The following is a 17355-nucleotide window of genomic DNA, read 5'->3' as shown; positions in this document are numbered from 1 at the left end:
GCTATGGGAAATGACCATAAAGAAAAAAAACGTTGTGGTTAAGAAGAAAACAGAGAAACAACTTCTCATCTTTCGTTTAACCAGAAGTGAACACCGTTATCTTATTCCTTTGCACTTTTTTGGTTGCCAACATTTAAATTAGTGTTATTCATGCTTCTTATAACAATCAGAAATAACAGCGGGTTTACCTCATGCATTTATTTTTAATATTCATCACGTAATGTCTTCTCACCATGCTACCTAGAAAGGTTAGTGTTTTTATTGACAACATTTAAGGGAGGTGGAGGATGAAGGAATGCAGTTGGGATCCAGGAATATTTCTATCTACCGCTTCACAAGAAAATGTTAGAAATCCTCCAATTAGCATAAAAAATAATTTTGTAATTAATTCTGCTTGGATGTTTGCAATAACAAATGTAACAAAAACGTCGCTTAACAGAAGGGGAAAATGCTGCCGAATGCCTCTGTCAGTAAAACGCACGTCTGTCTCCTGTATTGTGCAAAGATGCAGGAGCCCCGCACATCTAGTGTCTGTGACTTGCATATGGGCTTCCGCGTGTAAGAAGACCAGGTGCGTCTTACTTGGGATGGATTTGTGCTTCAGGCTGCCGCTCCAGCCGGTTGTGTATGTGCAGCGTTCAGTAGTGCTGGGCAGAGGAATCGCCAGAAATGTTGTCAGTAAAAACTAGAAGCAGCTCACTTTTAAAAAAAAAAAAAAAAAAAAAAAAAAGACTCTCCATCTTCGTTTGGTAATTTTCAGTGACAAGTGCCCTTTACATTTGCAATGTGGTTGATTTGTTACCGTAACCTGTTGAAGGGCTTGAAACTGTAATCTCCCTTCCAAAGCTGATCTAGCCAAGATGCTTGGGGTTTTCATCTTACCTTGCCTGGTTCAAAGTTGAATTCTTGACTTTGCTATTGAAGCAGAATGCTGCAAAGCTGGTAGGGCTTGAGATTAGGTCTAACAACTCTCTTTCCTCATCTTTCTGTTTGTGAGCAAAGGATGTACGAGATGGCACCAGAAAGCTGCCGTTACCAGGTGGTTGGTACTTTGCATCCCTTCTCACAGGAACAGGCAATCTGAATTGTGGTCCAAAAATGCACCACCTCTCGTTGGCAGTCGTAAGCACAGTGGTTTTCATACGGTGGTAGTGGCAGCTTAGCCTTGGATCTCATCTCTCTCTTACCTCATTTAAGAAATATTATGTAAGAAAGAAGGAAAAAAAAAAAAGCTGCATCTCATTTCTTCTTGCTCTAGAACAACTCGGAAACCAGAGTATTGGGTGCTCTCTGCCATCTTTACTAACTACACTTTGGAAAAAAAACCCCAACAAAATAAAAAGAAAAGCTTACGCAGCACTACGACAGAACTCTTATCACCAGCCAAGAACAAACTACGGCAATACACTATCATGGCATTATTTACAACACGATGGAACATTATGCATATAATAAATTACATTTAATACTTTTCCTCTTAAACTCTGATATAGGTAAGCTCATGCTTTTTAAATTTTATTTAATTTATTCAGTCCAATATATTTTCCTCTATGTATCTTAACTGAATAGGCAAGTATAGGAGATGACAATGCTGTTTGCCTATCTTTTCGATGTTTTTAGGAGCCAAATTGCTTTCCAGATTCATGATACATCACAGTATGCTCCTGTCCTCACTGACATTTATTTTATAGTGCATACCTTTCCACAGCAGAAGTAGTAAGGGATTGTCAGCTAGGCCTGTGCTCATATTGACATTAACTCTTAGTAAGAGATCTTCTTGTGAGCTCTTTTTGAGTTGATGAGGGAAAAGGAGGGTGTGGAAATTGTGTAGCATTGCACGCCTTGGGAAGTCTGACAATGCTCCTGATGGCACAATTCTTCTGTTTGTTCCCACTAAACTTAACAGGGAAGTTTGCAGAGGAAAGAGCCAGGAAGAAGGTTCACAAAGGCTAAGGTTGGGGTTCAAGGGGGGAGATGAAAACTAGGAGTCCCTTGTTGCTCTGCGGGACGGAAAGTTTGCCTGCTGTGTTTATTTAGCAGCTGTGCAGAGGTTCCAAATTGGTATATCTTCAGAAGTCAAGCTTTGTCATGTTTATTAGAGGAGGGCTTGCTTGTTTGGGGTTTTTTTTTTAAACATTAAGTTTAAATGTACAGCTATCTTGTGGGGGCTCTGTACCATAGCGGATGGGATTCATCCCAGTGCGAAAGGCTCTGCTCTTCCGCTTTTAAGGAGCAGCCTGGCCTCTACGAGCAGAAGAGTCCCAGGAAAGGCAGCTCCGTGCGGGTCCAGGTGCCGGAGGAGCTTGGAGTCCCAGGGAGCTACGCAAATACCCCAAGAAATCAAAAGGAAGCAAGAGCATCCAAAGTGGTCCCCCTGGGTATCTGTGCTACCCTTCAGCCCCCTGCGTTCTCCCCGGACAGTCAGCAATGCAGTTTCTGCAGGGACCGTAGTACTAAAGCCTGACTCCCTCCTAAAGAAAGGCTTTGGAGGAAACAAAAACTGGCATAAGAGATGATGCTGTAGATGAAGAACCTGCGAACTGCTGGGTTTATAACGAGACAGCCCTCGGGGGAGTTACCTGCAGAGAAGCAAACTACTTCCAGCCTAAGCAGAGAGGTGGAAGTGCCCCACTTCTCCCCACCCGATGCTCTTCTGCAAAGGGAAAATTCTGCTCTTCCTATGTTCAGATGGCCACTGCCATCTGGATGCTCTGCATAAATATTCAAATGTGGAGTAATTAATTTCCTAGTGTAATTCTAACTACTTAAGCATTATTTCTGTTAATCAAACTACCAAAATGTATCCAGCTGAAGTCATGAGACTACATGCTATTGGGGTAATTGGTTTATTGCTATGGGCCGTGCCAAACCCAAGTCCTTGAATGTGTACACAATCAACATATACAACCACTTTGTTTAGGTTTTGACCCAGGCGAAATTAGTCTTACTAATGCAGGTTACCTACTTGTAACTATTCTTTTTATTTTATTTGCGTTTCTGCTAGGTTAAAAGGAGACTGTAATGGTAGCTAATCTGTACCCTACTTATGTGAATGTTAGAATGTGTAGAGGATAACAAACGAGCTCCTCTACAGGTCTGAAGCATGTCCCTACCTACTGTCCATATTTCCATTAGAAATTAGTAACCTGTATCACTCACTGTGTTCTCCCCAAGGTATAACACACTAGGAACCGATACCAAAGCAACTATGAAAACCAAAACCGAGTACTGCAAACACTTCTAAAACCCATTCAGAATTAATTTTAAACATCTGGCAATGGTTGAAGATTGGAAAGATGTAAATTCATTTGAGTTCCCTTCACAGAAGTTTGGAGTAAAGACAAAGGTTCAGTCCCAAAACAAACAATGCCCTTTTGTTCTTAATACAAGGGAAAGTGGAGTGCCTTCTGTATTAAAATTATGACGGGATGTTTCCCAATATAAAAAACTATGTGCAACTTATGTACAGTATTCCCATACACTGCTCTGACTGGCAACACCCAAAGCCAATGCTATGCAACTGTTAGGTTCATAGAAGAGCACACTGAAGAGGAAATTTGGGGTCCGGTAGCATTCTAGCTGAGGTAGGTTAAAACAGACCCACTAATTAGAAAATCCTGCACGAGTTCATATGGTATTAAACGAAACTGAAAATTGTAACACAGTTGGTCTCGGCTATTCTTTAAGAAACCAAGATGAGCATAGCACAGTTATTCCAATGTCTACAACTTTACTAACACAATCCATTCCAGACTTTGAAGAAAGTAGCATTGCTTTCCCACTTAAAAGCTTATGTCATTTTTTCCCGTCGTTGCTTTTCTTTCCTATTTCAGCCTTGACATCACTGAAGGTGCACTGCTGTTCTGCAGGAGAGGTGGGCGACAGGACGCTTGGTTGGTTACAGGCAGACTGCCTTTTGTCTGTGCAATAGCCTGGGTCTGTTTCGTTCCCCACAACGGCTGCAAGGTGGGATGATCCCCGGGAAGATGCTGGCCGCCCTGCTGCCGGGAAGCTTTGCCATCACTCAGCACGACCTGAGTGATGTGCTCCGGCCAGAGAGCAGAAGCGGACCCGCAGTAGGATGCTTGGGGGCTGGCAAGCTGCCCAAAAGCAGGCCTGGGCTGTTTGTCCTGTGGCTGTGGTGTAATGCAAGGCAGTAAGCTGGAGTTCGGTTAGAATATTTGTTTTCAGGTTTAGTAATTACATGTCTGATAACAATATGCGTGTGCGTATACGTATGCTTGGAGAGGAAAATTTGTATAAGCGGCAGGATTTAAAAAAAGGAAGTAGCGCATCGATGGGATTTAAGAGTTTCTGCTTTTCTTGTTTGATAGCACCACACTTAACGTAGGATCAGAGTGACAGAGTCCGAGGTGTCATGGGCTCACGCAGTCTGCTGCATCTTGTCCTGACACAGTGCCGCTATACACACACACGCTTGCATATGTTAACTGGGTTCAGAGGAAAAGCAGCACACGCACAAATCAATGTGTTTTCTGACAACAGCAAGCCGGTGACAGTGCCATGGCTGTGGGAAAAGTTCCCTGTCAGTCAGACTCCTGTTGTCATGGGCAACTCCTGAAACGGCTGCTTGTTTTCATGGGAGATGCCCAGACACAGGTAAGCCTTGCAAAAGATTTGTGTCCCAACCCAGAAAAATTCTTAGGGACGAATTTCACACGAATGCTATGAAATCTCTCTCGCTCAAGTGCTTCGTTAGGATCAAGACATTAATTGGCTCAAACTAGTCTCATAGAAAATTAAGGCTTCTGATCTCAAAGCTACATTGGAACTACAGTGGCCCCGGGCTTATATCAGGATCAAGGCTAGAAAGCAGCATTTCTCTACAGGGGATACTTTGCATGTGCCATATTTAAATAAATCTCTTATCAATTCAGTTCAAAGGGATCTCCCCTGCACCATTTTTCAAGAGTTGTGCTGATAACCACAATCAGATCTTCTGTATGTGATAGTCTCCACAATCACACCTACATAACAAACACTAAAATGTATCAAGGATATTTTTCTCTCTACTTTTTGAATCTGAATTCTTCGTATATCATGGTGTTAGCTAAAATGAGCGCAACTACTACATGGCAGTGTTTGGAAACCAATCTTATTCTCGTTGAAGACAACGAGGTAAGTTCTGCCACTGAATTCTAGGGGAATGTTATCCCATAGCTTACTGCAGTCTAGAGCCAGAAAGAATAATTAATGGTCATTTGAGCCCCTGCATGTAATGGACAACTGGGAATTCTTAAGCACACAGCCTCCACTTCAGCTGTCAAAACATATGCTTTCTTGATTTAAGGACTTCACGGGAATCCAGTTCACCTACTGGTAAATTGCTCCAACAGCCGTTGTCCCTCAGTCTTAGTCTTACCCATTTTTTCCAGCATCCCTAATATCTTTTAAGCGCAAATCCAGCTATCCAGCCAAAATACACTCATTTAACCTTTTGCTTTATAAATGTACGTGTGTGTGCACGTGCACATATGTGTACATATGTATGCAATGCAGTGTAGATATGTTCAGGTACCCATCTGTAATCGAGTGCCAGTTCAGTGGGTATGCTTCCTATGGCTGTTAAATTAAAAATGGAGTGTGCTAGCTGTAAACCAGTGGATTATTCGGTGAGCAACATGCTGTACCATGTTTTAAGTCAGGGAAGAGAATGCTTTTTTACTGACTTACTGAAAAGTGCCAAATCACACCAAGAAAGCTTACAGAATCCAGCACAGGGTCGGGCAGGGGCTTCCTTAGTTGTTGGGCAACTTGGGCTGTTTTACACATTGTGGCACCTCCAGTCCCGTGTGCAAGGTCACCTGCACAAAGAAGAAATAACACGTAGATTCAAAACTGGGATGTCCTCAGCAGAAAGCAGTTGTGAAGGCCAAGAGCAAGTAAATGACAGGGGAAGGGCTGCGGGACTTCGGGTCCAGGTTGAAGTCATCAACAATGTTAATGGAGATGATACTGAGCCCCTGCAATACACAAGTCTCCTTCCTCCCTTCCTCTTGAACACCTCGGGGTCTAGAACCCAAGTGTCCATACCTCTTCCATAATCCAGCCACCAGCTGTAGGTCTCCAGCAGTGCTGCTTGCTAGACACAAGATGGATGGCATCTTTGTGTGAGGGACCCCAAGTACTTCAGGACTGGGATCACACAGTGGAGCCCATATACCAAATATAAGAAAATCCTTTTATCTTTGCTGTCCTGGCAGGACAGAGCACAGGACATTTTGGTGCTCCTTCTATATCCTGACATCTCTACAAGGTTAAGGTTCCCACACAGACGTACCAGAGCACCATTAAACAGCAAACACAAGCTTAGTCTCAGAGTTTCCCCTTGTCGGCCACGCTCTGCCTTAACTCAGTTGCGCTAAGAAATGTAAGCCAGGTACTTAAAGGATGTAGGTAGCTAAAACTGAAGGTAGGTTGCGAGTAAAAATCCATGTTGAATAGAGCAGTGAGGTGCCCAGAGAAGTGCTTGTGTCTTCCACGTTGGTGCATCAAATACAATCAAGCTATGAAACCTCCTTGAAAGATTTGGATGCCACCAGTAACAAATGCTGAATGTTCATGCACTAATAAGGCCATGCGAGGTTTCTGGTTTTAAATGATGAGAGTTCCACCCTGGCTGCATTGGTCCTGCCTGACCTAAGCTGACATCCTTCAGCCCTCAGGCTCCTGGGTGTTTCCATAGGTTCTCCCTTACACTACATCCTCTTTCTAGCCATATGCAGTGGTCTTGAAGTAAAAATGCATTATATTTAAAGAAGGTTCCTCCAAGAGGAGGTCCTCTTGAGACCAGAGAGCAATCTCCAAAATTCAGAAAGAGCACGAACCGACGTGCTGACTGGCTCTTCTCTGTTGCACTAATTCTCTGACCTACATTGGTTTTGCTCTCCTTACCACTGTGCTGCTCACATTTCTGGCTCTTGCCAATGTTAATAATCTCCAGATGTAAGATCTAAGAGGAATTAGGATACTCATGTTTTTTTAGTCAAACTGGCAGAGGAAGCAAACCTCAGCAACACTGCTTTCCAAGTGGAGAGCTGCAGCAAAATAAGTGTAGGAATTAGTGCGTGCAGGTACTTCTACTTGGTTTTACAGCTTATTCCTCACATCCGCGAGGCAAGGCAGAAGGTCAAATGCAGTTTTCCAAAAAGTGTTAGTAGCCTAGGTGTCAGTCTGAGAAGGAAAGAGCCCCTGTCCGTACCAACTACCTACAGACGATGTTATCAGCCCCAGCAGCAATGGCCGGTAGCGTACAATCGCCTTCGGATGAGAAGGGTAAGCGGGACTGAACTGCAGCAGACTTACCTGGACGTTTCGATTGAGGCTCAACGCAGGCATGAAGACACCCTCGACGTTTTCAAACGCTGGAGGCCCTTGCTGCTGCCCATTTATGTAAAAGGTCAGGTTGTGCTTGTTCAGATCCAGGAGAACACCAACGGTGGCACCTTTGGAAACTCCTCCTTCAGTCCTAAGGTACAAAGAGACCACACTGGTGGTGAAGGTAGCATGCTACACCATCGCTGCTCTCTCAGGGACAAGGGCAATGGGAGAACGGAGCAGCACGGTAAAATGATTATCCCTGCGGCACTTGGCAATGACTGATCCACACCTTTATCGGAAGCATATGTACCACATGCGTGGGAGCTTAGTGGGGGGATCCTAAAGAGAAATCAGGTCCATCTCTCCTCTGACTCCAATCTAAGAGCTGAAAACGGGGTCCAGAGCTAACAGGTCCCCTCGGCTGCTGAGAGACGGGGAGGTGAGCAAGTCAGGTCAGTACGGAGCGTGCGGGACAGGAGTCCTGGAGACACGGCTCCTCAGAGCATCCCTGCTATAGTGAAGTGATGCACAGCAGGGAATGAAAAAGCAGAAAGCTGGTTTCCTAGGTGTTCATTTCTAATCATTATGCCTGCTACAGCTTGAGACTCAGACTTCCAGTTCGAGTACTCACCTTGGCATTCCCTAAGGGGACCCAGCTTTCCAGAGACCCGGGAGCCAGCACGGGTACAACAGACAGAGGTTTTTGGGGAGGAAGGGGAGTTGGGGCTGGTTAGGGATAAGCGTAGCTCTCTGACGGACAAGGTGCTCAGCTATAGGACTGGGAGCTGTTTCAAGTGTGCAGGCACGGTTATTAATATCAGTGATAATTGGTTGTGTCAGGAGCAGCTGCTGAGAGCTACCACGGTATCAGAGCTTGCCAGGACAGACTCAGCCAGCCATTACACGCTTGAGCGATTTGACATTAATGCACTTTGATTTGGGGGTTAGTCAAACCCAGTATTACTTTAAAGAGCACCGAGCAAAAAAAATCTACTAGATATGCAGATTGGCCACAGGCACTGCTACTCTGCTAATATTATGGGGGGTCTGTGATGGATTTACAGCCTGACACAATTTATTCAGGGTAAATCAGATTTCAAATAATTTGCAATAGGAAAGGAAGCAGCTGTCTTTTGTCCCACGTGCTCCCCTCAGGCACACAACATTCACAGGATTAATGCGATTCTAACATAAAATTTATCGCAATAGGTAGGCAAAATATTAAAAAAGGGGGGGGTGGGTGTCAAAATATGATTAGGAACAATATAGTGCAGAGTGAGAAATTTTCGTCTTGTCCACTAGGTGTCATAAACAGGTTTCCTTTAGATTAAATGTGGCACATGGCATTTCCTCTGAAGGCAAAGGGAGTTTCATCTGTGGCATAATTATAGAATACTATTCTGTCTTCTTCATTTAAAGCTCTTCAAACAATAATAGTATAGCTGAGAATCACGAATTGACTCTGAGATGTGTTCGATTTCAAACTTTACCATTCTCAGGTTCCTTTTATTTGCTTTCTGGTCCTATAAGCATTAATAGGTTTCTCTTTGAGCTCTTCTCCAAAACCATAAAGTAAATTATTTTCCCACAAAACTTAAGATGCTTACCTATCCTCAGTATCTCGACTGTTTTTATTAAGAGCACTCAATCATAAAACCTGTGATGAGATTGTGGGAAGCACCAGTACTATGATCTAGAGCTATTTACAAACAGATTAGATTTTTTTTTTCTTCTCTGTTTAGGAACAGCTTTGATTGTAGGGCACCATGTTTTATATCCTGCAGTGTTTTAAAATAGATTTTATGACATCCTTTTAAAGGACATTGATTCTCTTATGGCAACACAAACTGCAACTTTGCCTTTTTGAGATTATTATGCTCTTTCCTATATGATAAGCTAATTTGCTTCTTGTGGGCTAATTAGCTGTGTGCTGCACAGTGACATTGAGTGACTCCTCTGCAGCCCCCGGGGACAGCCCTGCTGAAGAGGAGATAAATGCTGCCTGCGAGACAAGTGCAGGACCCAGCTGAGACCCCTCCAGGGGTACGGGGCTGGAGCAGAGGGATGGGGACCCTCTCCCTTCCTTGCTGCCACAAGGCTGGCAGGACTTCAGCAGGTAGATTGTCCCGTCCCTTGGCCACCACCTCCCCACAGTAAGCATCCAGCTCTGGCAGGACGAAGGCAGGGCAAAGGCACTTTGCCGTGCTGCTTCTTCTGGGCTGAACAGCTGCTCCTCCCCAGCATCCCATGATTTCCTTGGGAACAGTACTTTGAAGACTCCAGTGCTTTTTGGACTACTGTCATGGTGACTTCCTTTAGGAGGAGAGGTGGGAGAGTCAAAGTTTCATAAGCAAACTTATGCAAGGCATTTCCTCGCTTTTCTGTACGTCATTTTGACAGTATTACAGGATAATTTTTCTAATAAATGCCTTAGCTGCAATAAAAGAAGCTGGCTAGCTCAAGAGACGCCAACTGATGTTGATGTCTTTCCTGGTACACTTCTGTCACAGCATGTAAAAAAGCTGCTGCTTTACTGTAATGCATTTTTTAAACTACTTAATGACAGTTATACCATAGGCCCCTAGTAATCTGCAGGGCATGTAAAAGGAAAATACAACTGTTTGTTACAATACTTCTTCAATAAATACTTAGCATTCACTAAATGATAACCTAGTTTTGAAGATATGCACCACTCTTTCATTATTTCAAGTAAATCCCACTTCTCACACCTCTTTTCTCACAGTCCTGCACATTTTTATTTCTGTGTGCAACGATGAAGTCCTGAGTGTGGAAGTGCTGGGCGGAAGCCTGGAAGGTCAGAGTACAGACGGGGGAATTTGGCTACTGTGACAAATGCCTTTGCCTGTGGCAGTGGAGGCTGTTATTCTAAGATGCTTTCAGCAGCAGCTTGGACAATGTGCAGAATAGGACTGCATGGATTGGCTTGAGCAACTAAAGATAGTAATAAGCTTCACTATTATTGAAAAATAAAGCTTAACAATTTATGAACTCTTTAATAAACTGAAGAATTAGTTTAACTCTCTGTTAACAGTATTTTAACCATGAGCTTTACAGTAACTTTAGAACTTCATCACACCTATTGTCGAGGACAGTAATTTTCAGTCAATTATAACATTTTTGTGTGTTGAAAAACTTGTCTTGAGGTCTCTGAAGTCAGTGAAGAGACTCTCCTGATCACAGGGGGCTTTAAGACTGCACTCCAAATTCTCTACATTTTGACTTCCCACTGTCTTTCAGTATCAAACATCTCAGTGCAATTTTCGTCTCTTTCTTTACATAACCATGTAGTGGCTAGAGTATTGCCTATAGCACCAGGTACTCCTGCTCTTGGGAACTTTGCCAAGGAATGGATCTATTGCAATGAATGCCAGTGCCTCTTAGCAACAGGCATACAACATCTCTGGTGTGAACTGATTATTTCCAGGAATAACAAGGCTGAAAGGTACCTCATAAAGCTATATCCCTGCCCTAAAGTGTTTTCTTAACCAGTTTGCTCAACCTATTCTCAAAGGTTCCCTCTGGTTTTGATAGCATTAGAGTCTTCTGTTCATGCCTCTTCTTCTAGCATTACAGAAGGCATGCTAGTTTTTAAGGATGTAGACAGGTCCAATTTTGCATGCTGTGAGTGAAAGGAACAGGAAAGTACTCTAAACGTGACAGGTCCCATGAATAGGTCTTTCAAGCTCCACCTCAGCTTATCCTCAAAGCTAGTCCTTTATTTATTGCCCTAATTTATTCTCATGAAGATTAGGAAACATGAAATGATTACTAAGATGTAACTTTCATCACAATAACATCCGGGAGGCCAAAAGCTGACAATAAATTTCGTTTGGACTGTGTTACTGTGCTGTCGTGCACTTGTCTCCAGTGGTGGAAAACAACTAGACAGCAATAACTGTTTCCACAAGACTGTTACAGCTAATGAGTTAAAAAACTGACCTACTTGACTGTCACGGTTAAAAATATAATGCCTAGACCTAATTTCATTGAAGCGCATGTGATTTCATAAGACTACATGCCCTTTATGAGTGTACTTCACTTGAACAGATATTCCACGGGTCTATCTATGCCTTGGATGTGCCTGCAAAGCCTTTGTGTTTTATCTAGTAAAAACCAGGAGACTATCATCAACAGAAAGCACTTAGTTCTCCTGTTTAAGCAGGATGATTGGAAATCCAAAGTGTTTCCACTGTTTGTGCTTCCCAGAAAAAAAGTGCTTGCTTAGCTCGTGTAGAGCATGGCGAGGACCAAATCCATAAAATAGGTTTCTGGGACAGTAGTACACAGAATCATTGCCAGCTTTTTTCCAGAAAACATAAGCTGTTTCACAGAGCGTTAAAATTAATACAGCTTGACGTTACTGCCACACTAAATCGAATCAAGATGTTAAAGGGAGAGAGACCCTTTTGATACATTTATTACACTGATGTCATTTTACTCTGCATTGTCTTAGGACATAATCTAAGGTCTTTGGAGCCGTGGAAAATATTCCAATTTACTTCAGATAGCTTTTGATCCAGCTGTAAAGTTCTTCCACCTGTCTGTAAGGAACTGCAAAATCAAACTATGCTTCAAACAAAAATTCCCAGCAATTGCAGTATACTTACTTAAAATACAAATATGCTTTAGAGTGTAAATGACTATTCAACAGGAGGCATTACAACCAGCTTTAGGATCCAGGGCATGTTGGCATGAACTTATCTCTTTAAGGAGATAATACCTGCATTTGAGCATTTTAAAAATCACTGCAAGCCTTTCTTTTAATCATCTGGTATAACAGAAGCTCTTCCGTGCAATGGGCCAGTTGGATGGAAGCTGTTACTTAGCCCTCACTGCCAAACAGTCCCCTGTGTCCTGATCACCCTAGGTGTGACCTAAGGCATTACCTTTAATCAGCTTTCAGGACTGGCAATAAACACCTGCATTTTGGACAGGTGCCCACCAGTGCTTTGCCTAATTATCTTGCAACCCTGCAGCCAAGAATCCTCCGAAGGAAGAGACTCAACCACCTTTCCCCCCACGCTCCTCCAGCAATGAGAGAGAAATCCTGCATCCCAGTGCGCTGCGCTCCTGTCTGCTGATATCGTGGGTGGGATGTGCAATAATGGGCTTAAATCACTCCAGGGGAGATTTAGGCTAGATCTTAGGAAAAAAACTGCTAACAGTGAGGATAACAAATACCAGCACAGATTGCTGAGATGCAATCGCTGTCACTAGTGATTTTTAAGAAGGAATAAAATAACTACATTTAGCAGGGAGATGGACTAGATGGCTCCCTGAGACCCCTTCCTCTTATGCAAAGCAGAAAAAACTATCAGTAATCAGAAAAGCATGCAAGTGGCACTTACCGATTGGTGTGAGAATTGCAATGCATGAACCAGCTGCGGTTGTTGTCAACGTACATGGCCCATGCCTTGTCATCCTTGCCTAGCATCATGTCCTTGACGACATTAATCCTGGCAATACCAAAGGCTGGATCCGGATGGTTGTCATACCGGTCCACATGCAGTTCCCAGTAATGCACGCCCTTGGAGAAGGCTGCTGTGCCAAGAACAACCCGGTCATCGTAGCTGTTGCAGGTAGCAGTCTGGTTGTCATTCGACAGCACTATGTCTCTGTGAGCTGAGGAGGGGTCGAAGGTGAACCACGCCACTGTGGAAGGGGAAAAGGAAAGGCAGGATTATGGCAGAACGGGCTGTGTTCAAGTGTTGTCTGCTTTACTTCCATCAGGAGAATGAGATTCTGCCTTCCTAAAGACCCCGGTGCACTTTCAGGTAATAAAGACAATCTTTCCTTGTTACTGTAGGCAGCTACACAACATCATTACTTTGAGCTGGTACCCTGCTCTTTTCCAGCTCAGAAGTGCCTTATATTATCTGTGCTTGTTCCTCTGAACGTAAGCTGCCAAGGGCAGTGACTTTCTGTTCTCACACAGTAACAAGAAAGTCACTGAAGAGACAAAGGTTTCTCCATGATACGGAAACTGCTCACATGGGTGAATTGGTTCAGGATCACCTTTAATAGAAATGGAGTTCCACTGTGTCCATGCTGACTTCAGTGTTTAGGACTGACTTCACTAGTTTATCAAAGGAAGAAAAAAAGGGAAAAAAAAAAAAAAAAACAAACAGAAAAAGCTCTTAAAGTATAAATATTTTACACTGGCCTATTTTGGCAACACAGCATAAAAGTGGAAATGCTAATAGCATGCGCTTCTTGATTCATTACAATATCATTAATGAAGATGAACTTCTTGTAAGGCCCGTATGGATGTCAAGTATAATTACAGAGGAACAAGCATGAATTCCCATCTCTGTATTATCAAACCTTGCTGTGAAATTGAAACAGTAGTGAAGAAAAAGGCAAATTCCAAAGATATACGGAGAAGTGGAGACAGAATGGCACAAATATATCCTGTGTTGCATAACTGCTTCTGTACACTAAAGCAAATAAGAATCTTAGCTAGACCCTAAACTTCTACAGCCAAATAAAACTGCATGATGTGAAACCTGAAGTGTCACTGATAATGGAAAATCCCCAAGAGTGCTAGGAGGAGAGCTCAGTCCCTGTGCACATGCACTTCCCGGCCTCACCACTCAGATGATCCAAAATCTCCATGCCAGTAAGTGCCAAAGGTATTAGTGGGTATAAAGGGATGCAAGTGTCCTGCCACTGAGACCTGCAGCTTTTCACTTAGAAACTGGCAAAAACCCAACTCACCATCTGATGTCTGTAAAATAACTGTCTTGCTGTAAGGACCAACTCCCGATGAGTTGAAAGCTTTGACTCTTGCATTATAGGTACTGTTGAAATGAAGGCCATCGATGGTGCAGAGAGTCTCCTTGCCAACATATACTTCCTAAAGATTCCGGGAATAAAAAAAGGAGAGAGAGAAAGAGGGACATAGTTTAACTGTTTCTCTGTGCCTTGTGCTCATATGTTAAGACTTCTAAATATAAGCCACAAGTGAACAGCTTCTCACTGCTTCCCAGGATGTAGAAGTTATGCTGTTATAACACGGTCAGCCACAGCAGTGGAGACATCAAGGATGGTTAGCAGTGGAGACACTAAGGTGAAGATGAAGCTGGAAGGCTACAGCAATAAAGGGCAACACAGAAAGACCTTAATTTTTATCCTCTTTTCCTAAACATCTCCTCCAAAACACTATTTTGGATAGTAGTCCCAGTGCCTGACCCACCGTGGCCATTCTTATATTTATGTAGGACCAAAAAAGGGGGGCATGGAAAAATAAAAAAATCAAGTAAGCTCAGTTTTATTCTGTTGGAAAGGTTGTTTTGTGCCTGTGTTAAAATACAATTTTGAAACCTGCAAACACAGAGCCAGAAGAAACTGATGTCCTAAAGATTAGGCTCACATGATGAAACAGCAACTAGACAACAGAAACATCATAAAAGTCTGCAAAGATTTATTGACCGGCAAGCACTTGTGTAATGTGAAATATTTCAGGAGGAGAAACATCTAGGCAGGCTAATGAAGAGGATCAGTCAGATTATAGAGTCTATGATGAACTGAAAGAAGCCTGGAAACTTTGTGTTTGTTGGAGAACTGAACAGAAAATGACAGAAAAGGAAAAAATCCTTTCTTGGCAGCAGGTTGAAAGCCACAATTCCCTTCCACCTCCGATTTCTCCGATTCTGTGAAATCCATAGGTTTATGGTAGCAAAGGCCCTAAAGAGCTTAAGGCTGTGACTAAGCAGACCACTCAGGCCCCAGTTCAGTTAAAACACTTACATAGATGCCTAAGAGCAGTCCTGTTGATTAAGGCTCTTTGATATGAACCTAAAGTGAATTAAGTATGTGATGAATAAGAAAGGGATTACCTAAGTTTACAGCGTGCCATGTGTTTGTCCACTTTGCTACCATGGTGGCTGCTACAAATAACGAAATCTCTTGGGTCCTGAGTTAGCTGACAATATTTCATGGAGAGAAAGAAGAGTTTTAATAGAATAGCTTAATTTATCTCCATGTTATAACATATGCTGTCTGTGCAAAAAGTTGTATTTGTAAGACAGCTCTCACATTTTCTAATCCACTTCATATTTTTATCACTGTTCACTGCTTGTGCTTATTCAGATTGATGCTCTCTGCTATGATGGGAGACAAAACCTGTTCTTTAAATCCACCCATTGAATACTGGTAAAGTGCAGTCAGTGTCATTGCTTTCAGATACATAATCCTTCATGAAAAGGGTCAGCAAACTCTTACTGAAATGGCATTGCTGAGAAGCCTGCAGTTTATCTTTCAATGGGTAAAACTGAGGGTGTTCCTACCACAGCAAGCAAAGCGTTCCCCTGAGAAGCTGTCAACCTAGATTTTTAAGGATTGAGATGGTTTTGTATGTTTTTCAATCCAAAATCTTGACATGTGCTGTCAAGTGCTGTTCAGTGCTGGCAGCCCTAAAACCTTTGCCAGTTACAAAACCCCACCCACAAATGGGCTTGGAACCACACCAGCCTGAAATCTTGTTTATTCACAAGTATTTATTTAGATGTGAATAGCACTTGAAAAGTACTTATCCAAGACACTGGAATTCATTACACCTTGTTCCTAACTCTTCATTCATCACACACTGATAACACTCTTACCTACTAACAGTAACTCTACCAGCAGCTCCCAGCAGCCATTCACAAAGGTACCTTTTCCCCTGTTCAGTACTGGAGACCAGCCTCTTCAAACTCATGTGAAACAAGACTTGGACCAAGGAACTGAGGAGAAACACAGTGCCCTCTTCAAAATACCCTGCCAGTATTGCTGTCTCTTCTAATGAGGGGCGTCCAAATCAGGTGCCTTCGCTGGCTATGGGTGTAGCGGTTTGGCACAGGGAGGCAATTCCTTAGATAGACCCATGCCAGGCCATTTTCAGCTTGAGAAATCTTTAGGTTTCCAGTGAGAAGGCAGTTTGCAACTCCTGAAGAAATGCCATCACATGTTTTTGGCAAAATTTCCCATTTGTGAAGAGAGCAGCTGTACTCCACAATGACCTCCAGATGCTTTCAAGGCACTAGTCCCTAGGGAATGCATGGGGCCAGCCTCGTCCTGCAGCAACAGGAGCATGAAGCCTGCCTGAGAAGGAACGGTCACAGCTTCCAGCAGGACCGTGGCTGGCAGAAAGCTGATTGAATTATTTCCATAGTTTGTTTATCGGGATGTGGTGAGAAAGGAGAGGAGCCTCTAAGTACCCTGTACCTGCAGCAAGGAGCAAGCAGTTGTGGCATCCCCCCGAGGGTCTGGAAGGACAGCACTCGGGATGCCTTCCCATACTTACCAACCCCATCACAGCGTGTCTGCGGAAAGCTTTCACCAGCCTCGTCTCATCCACTCCCAGAGAAAAGATTTAGAAATCCCATATTTTTTGTGCAGGAGCCCATTTGCACTCAGAAAACCAGGAAAAACTGAGTTGCATTTCTGGACCAAGAATCTCAGCTGTTGAAACAGGGTGCTATGGACAGATGAGAGTAGGGCCTTCAAAGAGACCTCTGTTTTGTGGAATGAACTACCTTCAGCTCCTGTAGGCTAGTAGGGGATTTTCTGCTCAGGGACCTCAAGGCCCTCTTTGTCAGAGCCCTGAGAATAACCTCAACCGAACTTCCTACCCAAGCTGGGGGTCCTTTTAATAAGCAGCATCTGCACTGCTTTCCACATCCACGCAACAGAAGCAGGGATGTTTTGACAACCCGTATCTTCCCCACCCCCTCTCCCCACCCTCAGACAAACTCAAATCCGTATCCTGAGGAAAGTCACATACAAAAAACTACAAATAAGTGCTGAATGAAATTCTCACTCGGAATTGGCCACCGTCTCCATCATCAAGTTCCAAGATGTAACCCTCCACCGGGTTGTGGCTCAAAGGCGGCATCCTCCAGGCCAACGTCACACTGTTGTTTCTGGTGCAGCACTTCTCCAGCTGCAGTAATGGGACGGGTGGCACTGTAAAAGGAACTGGGTGCAGATTAGTGTCACTCTGCCCTACCCCAT

At 43.4% G+C, this 17355-nt stretch overlaps 1 protein-coding gene across 1 annotated transcript in view; it reads right to left on the bottom strand.

Moving 5' to 3' along the window:
* Positions 1–2036: 2036 nt before the first annotated feature.
* TRIM67 (tripartite motif containing 67) overlaps positions 2037–17355 on the bottom strand; it is a 37228-nt gene continuing 21909 nt past the window's right edge. The window contains 5 exon segments of the mRNA XM_030036028.1: positions 2037–5825; positions 7327–7489; positions 12711–13014; positions 14080–14218; positions 17162–17307. Coding sequence (XP_029891888.1) covers positions 5760–5825; positions 7327–7489; positions 12711–13014; positions 14080–14218; positions 17162–17307 — 818 coding nt within the window. The 3' untranslated portion in view covers positions 2037–5759.

This window comes from Aquila chrysaetos, chromosome 13, assembly GCF_900496995.4.
Source record: "Aquila chrysaetos chrysaetos chromosome 13, bAquChr1.4, whole genome shotgun sequence".
Lineage (NCBI taxonomy): Eukaryota > Metazoa > Chordata > Aves > Accipitriformes > Accipitridae > Aquila > Aquila chrysaetos.
Note: the sequence above shows the minus strand (reverse complement) of the source record. Positions and strands in the feature narration are given on the sequence as shown.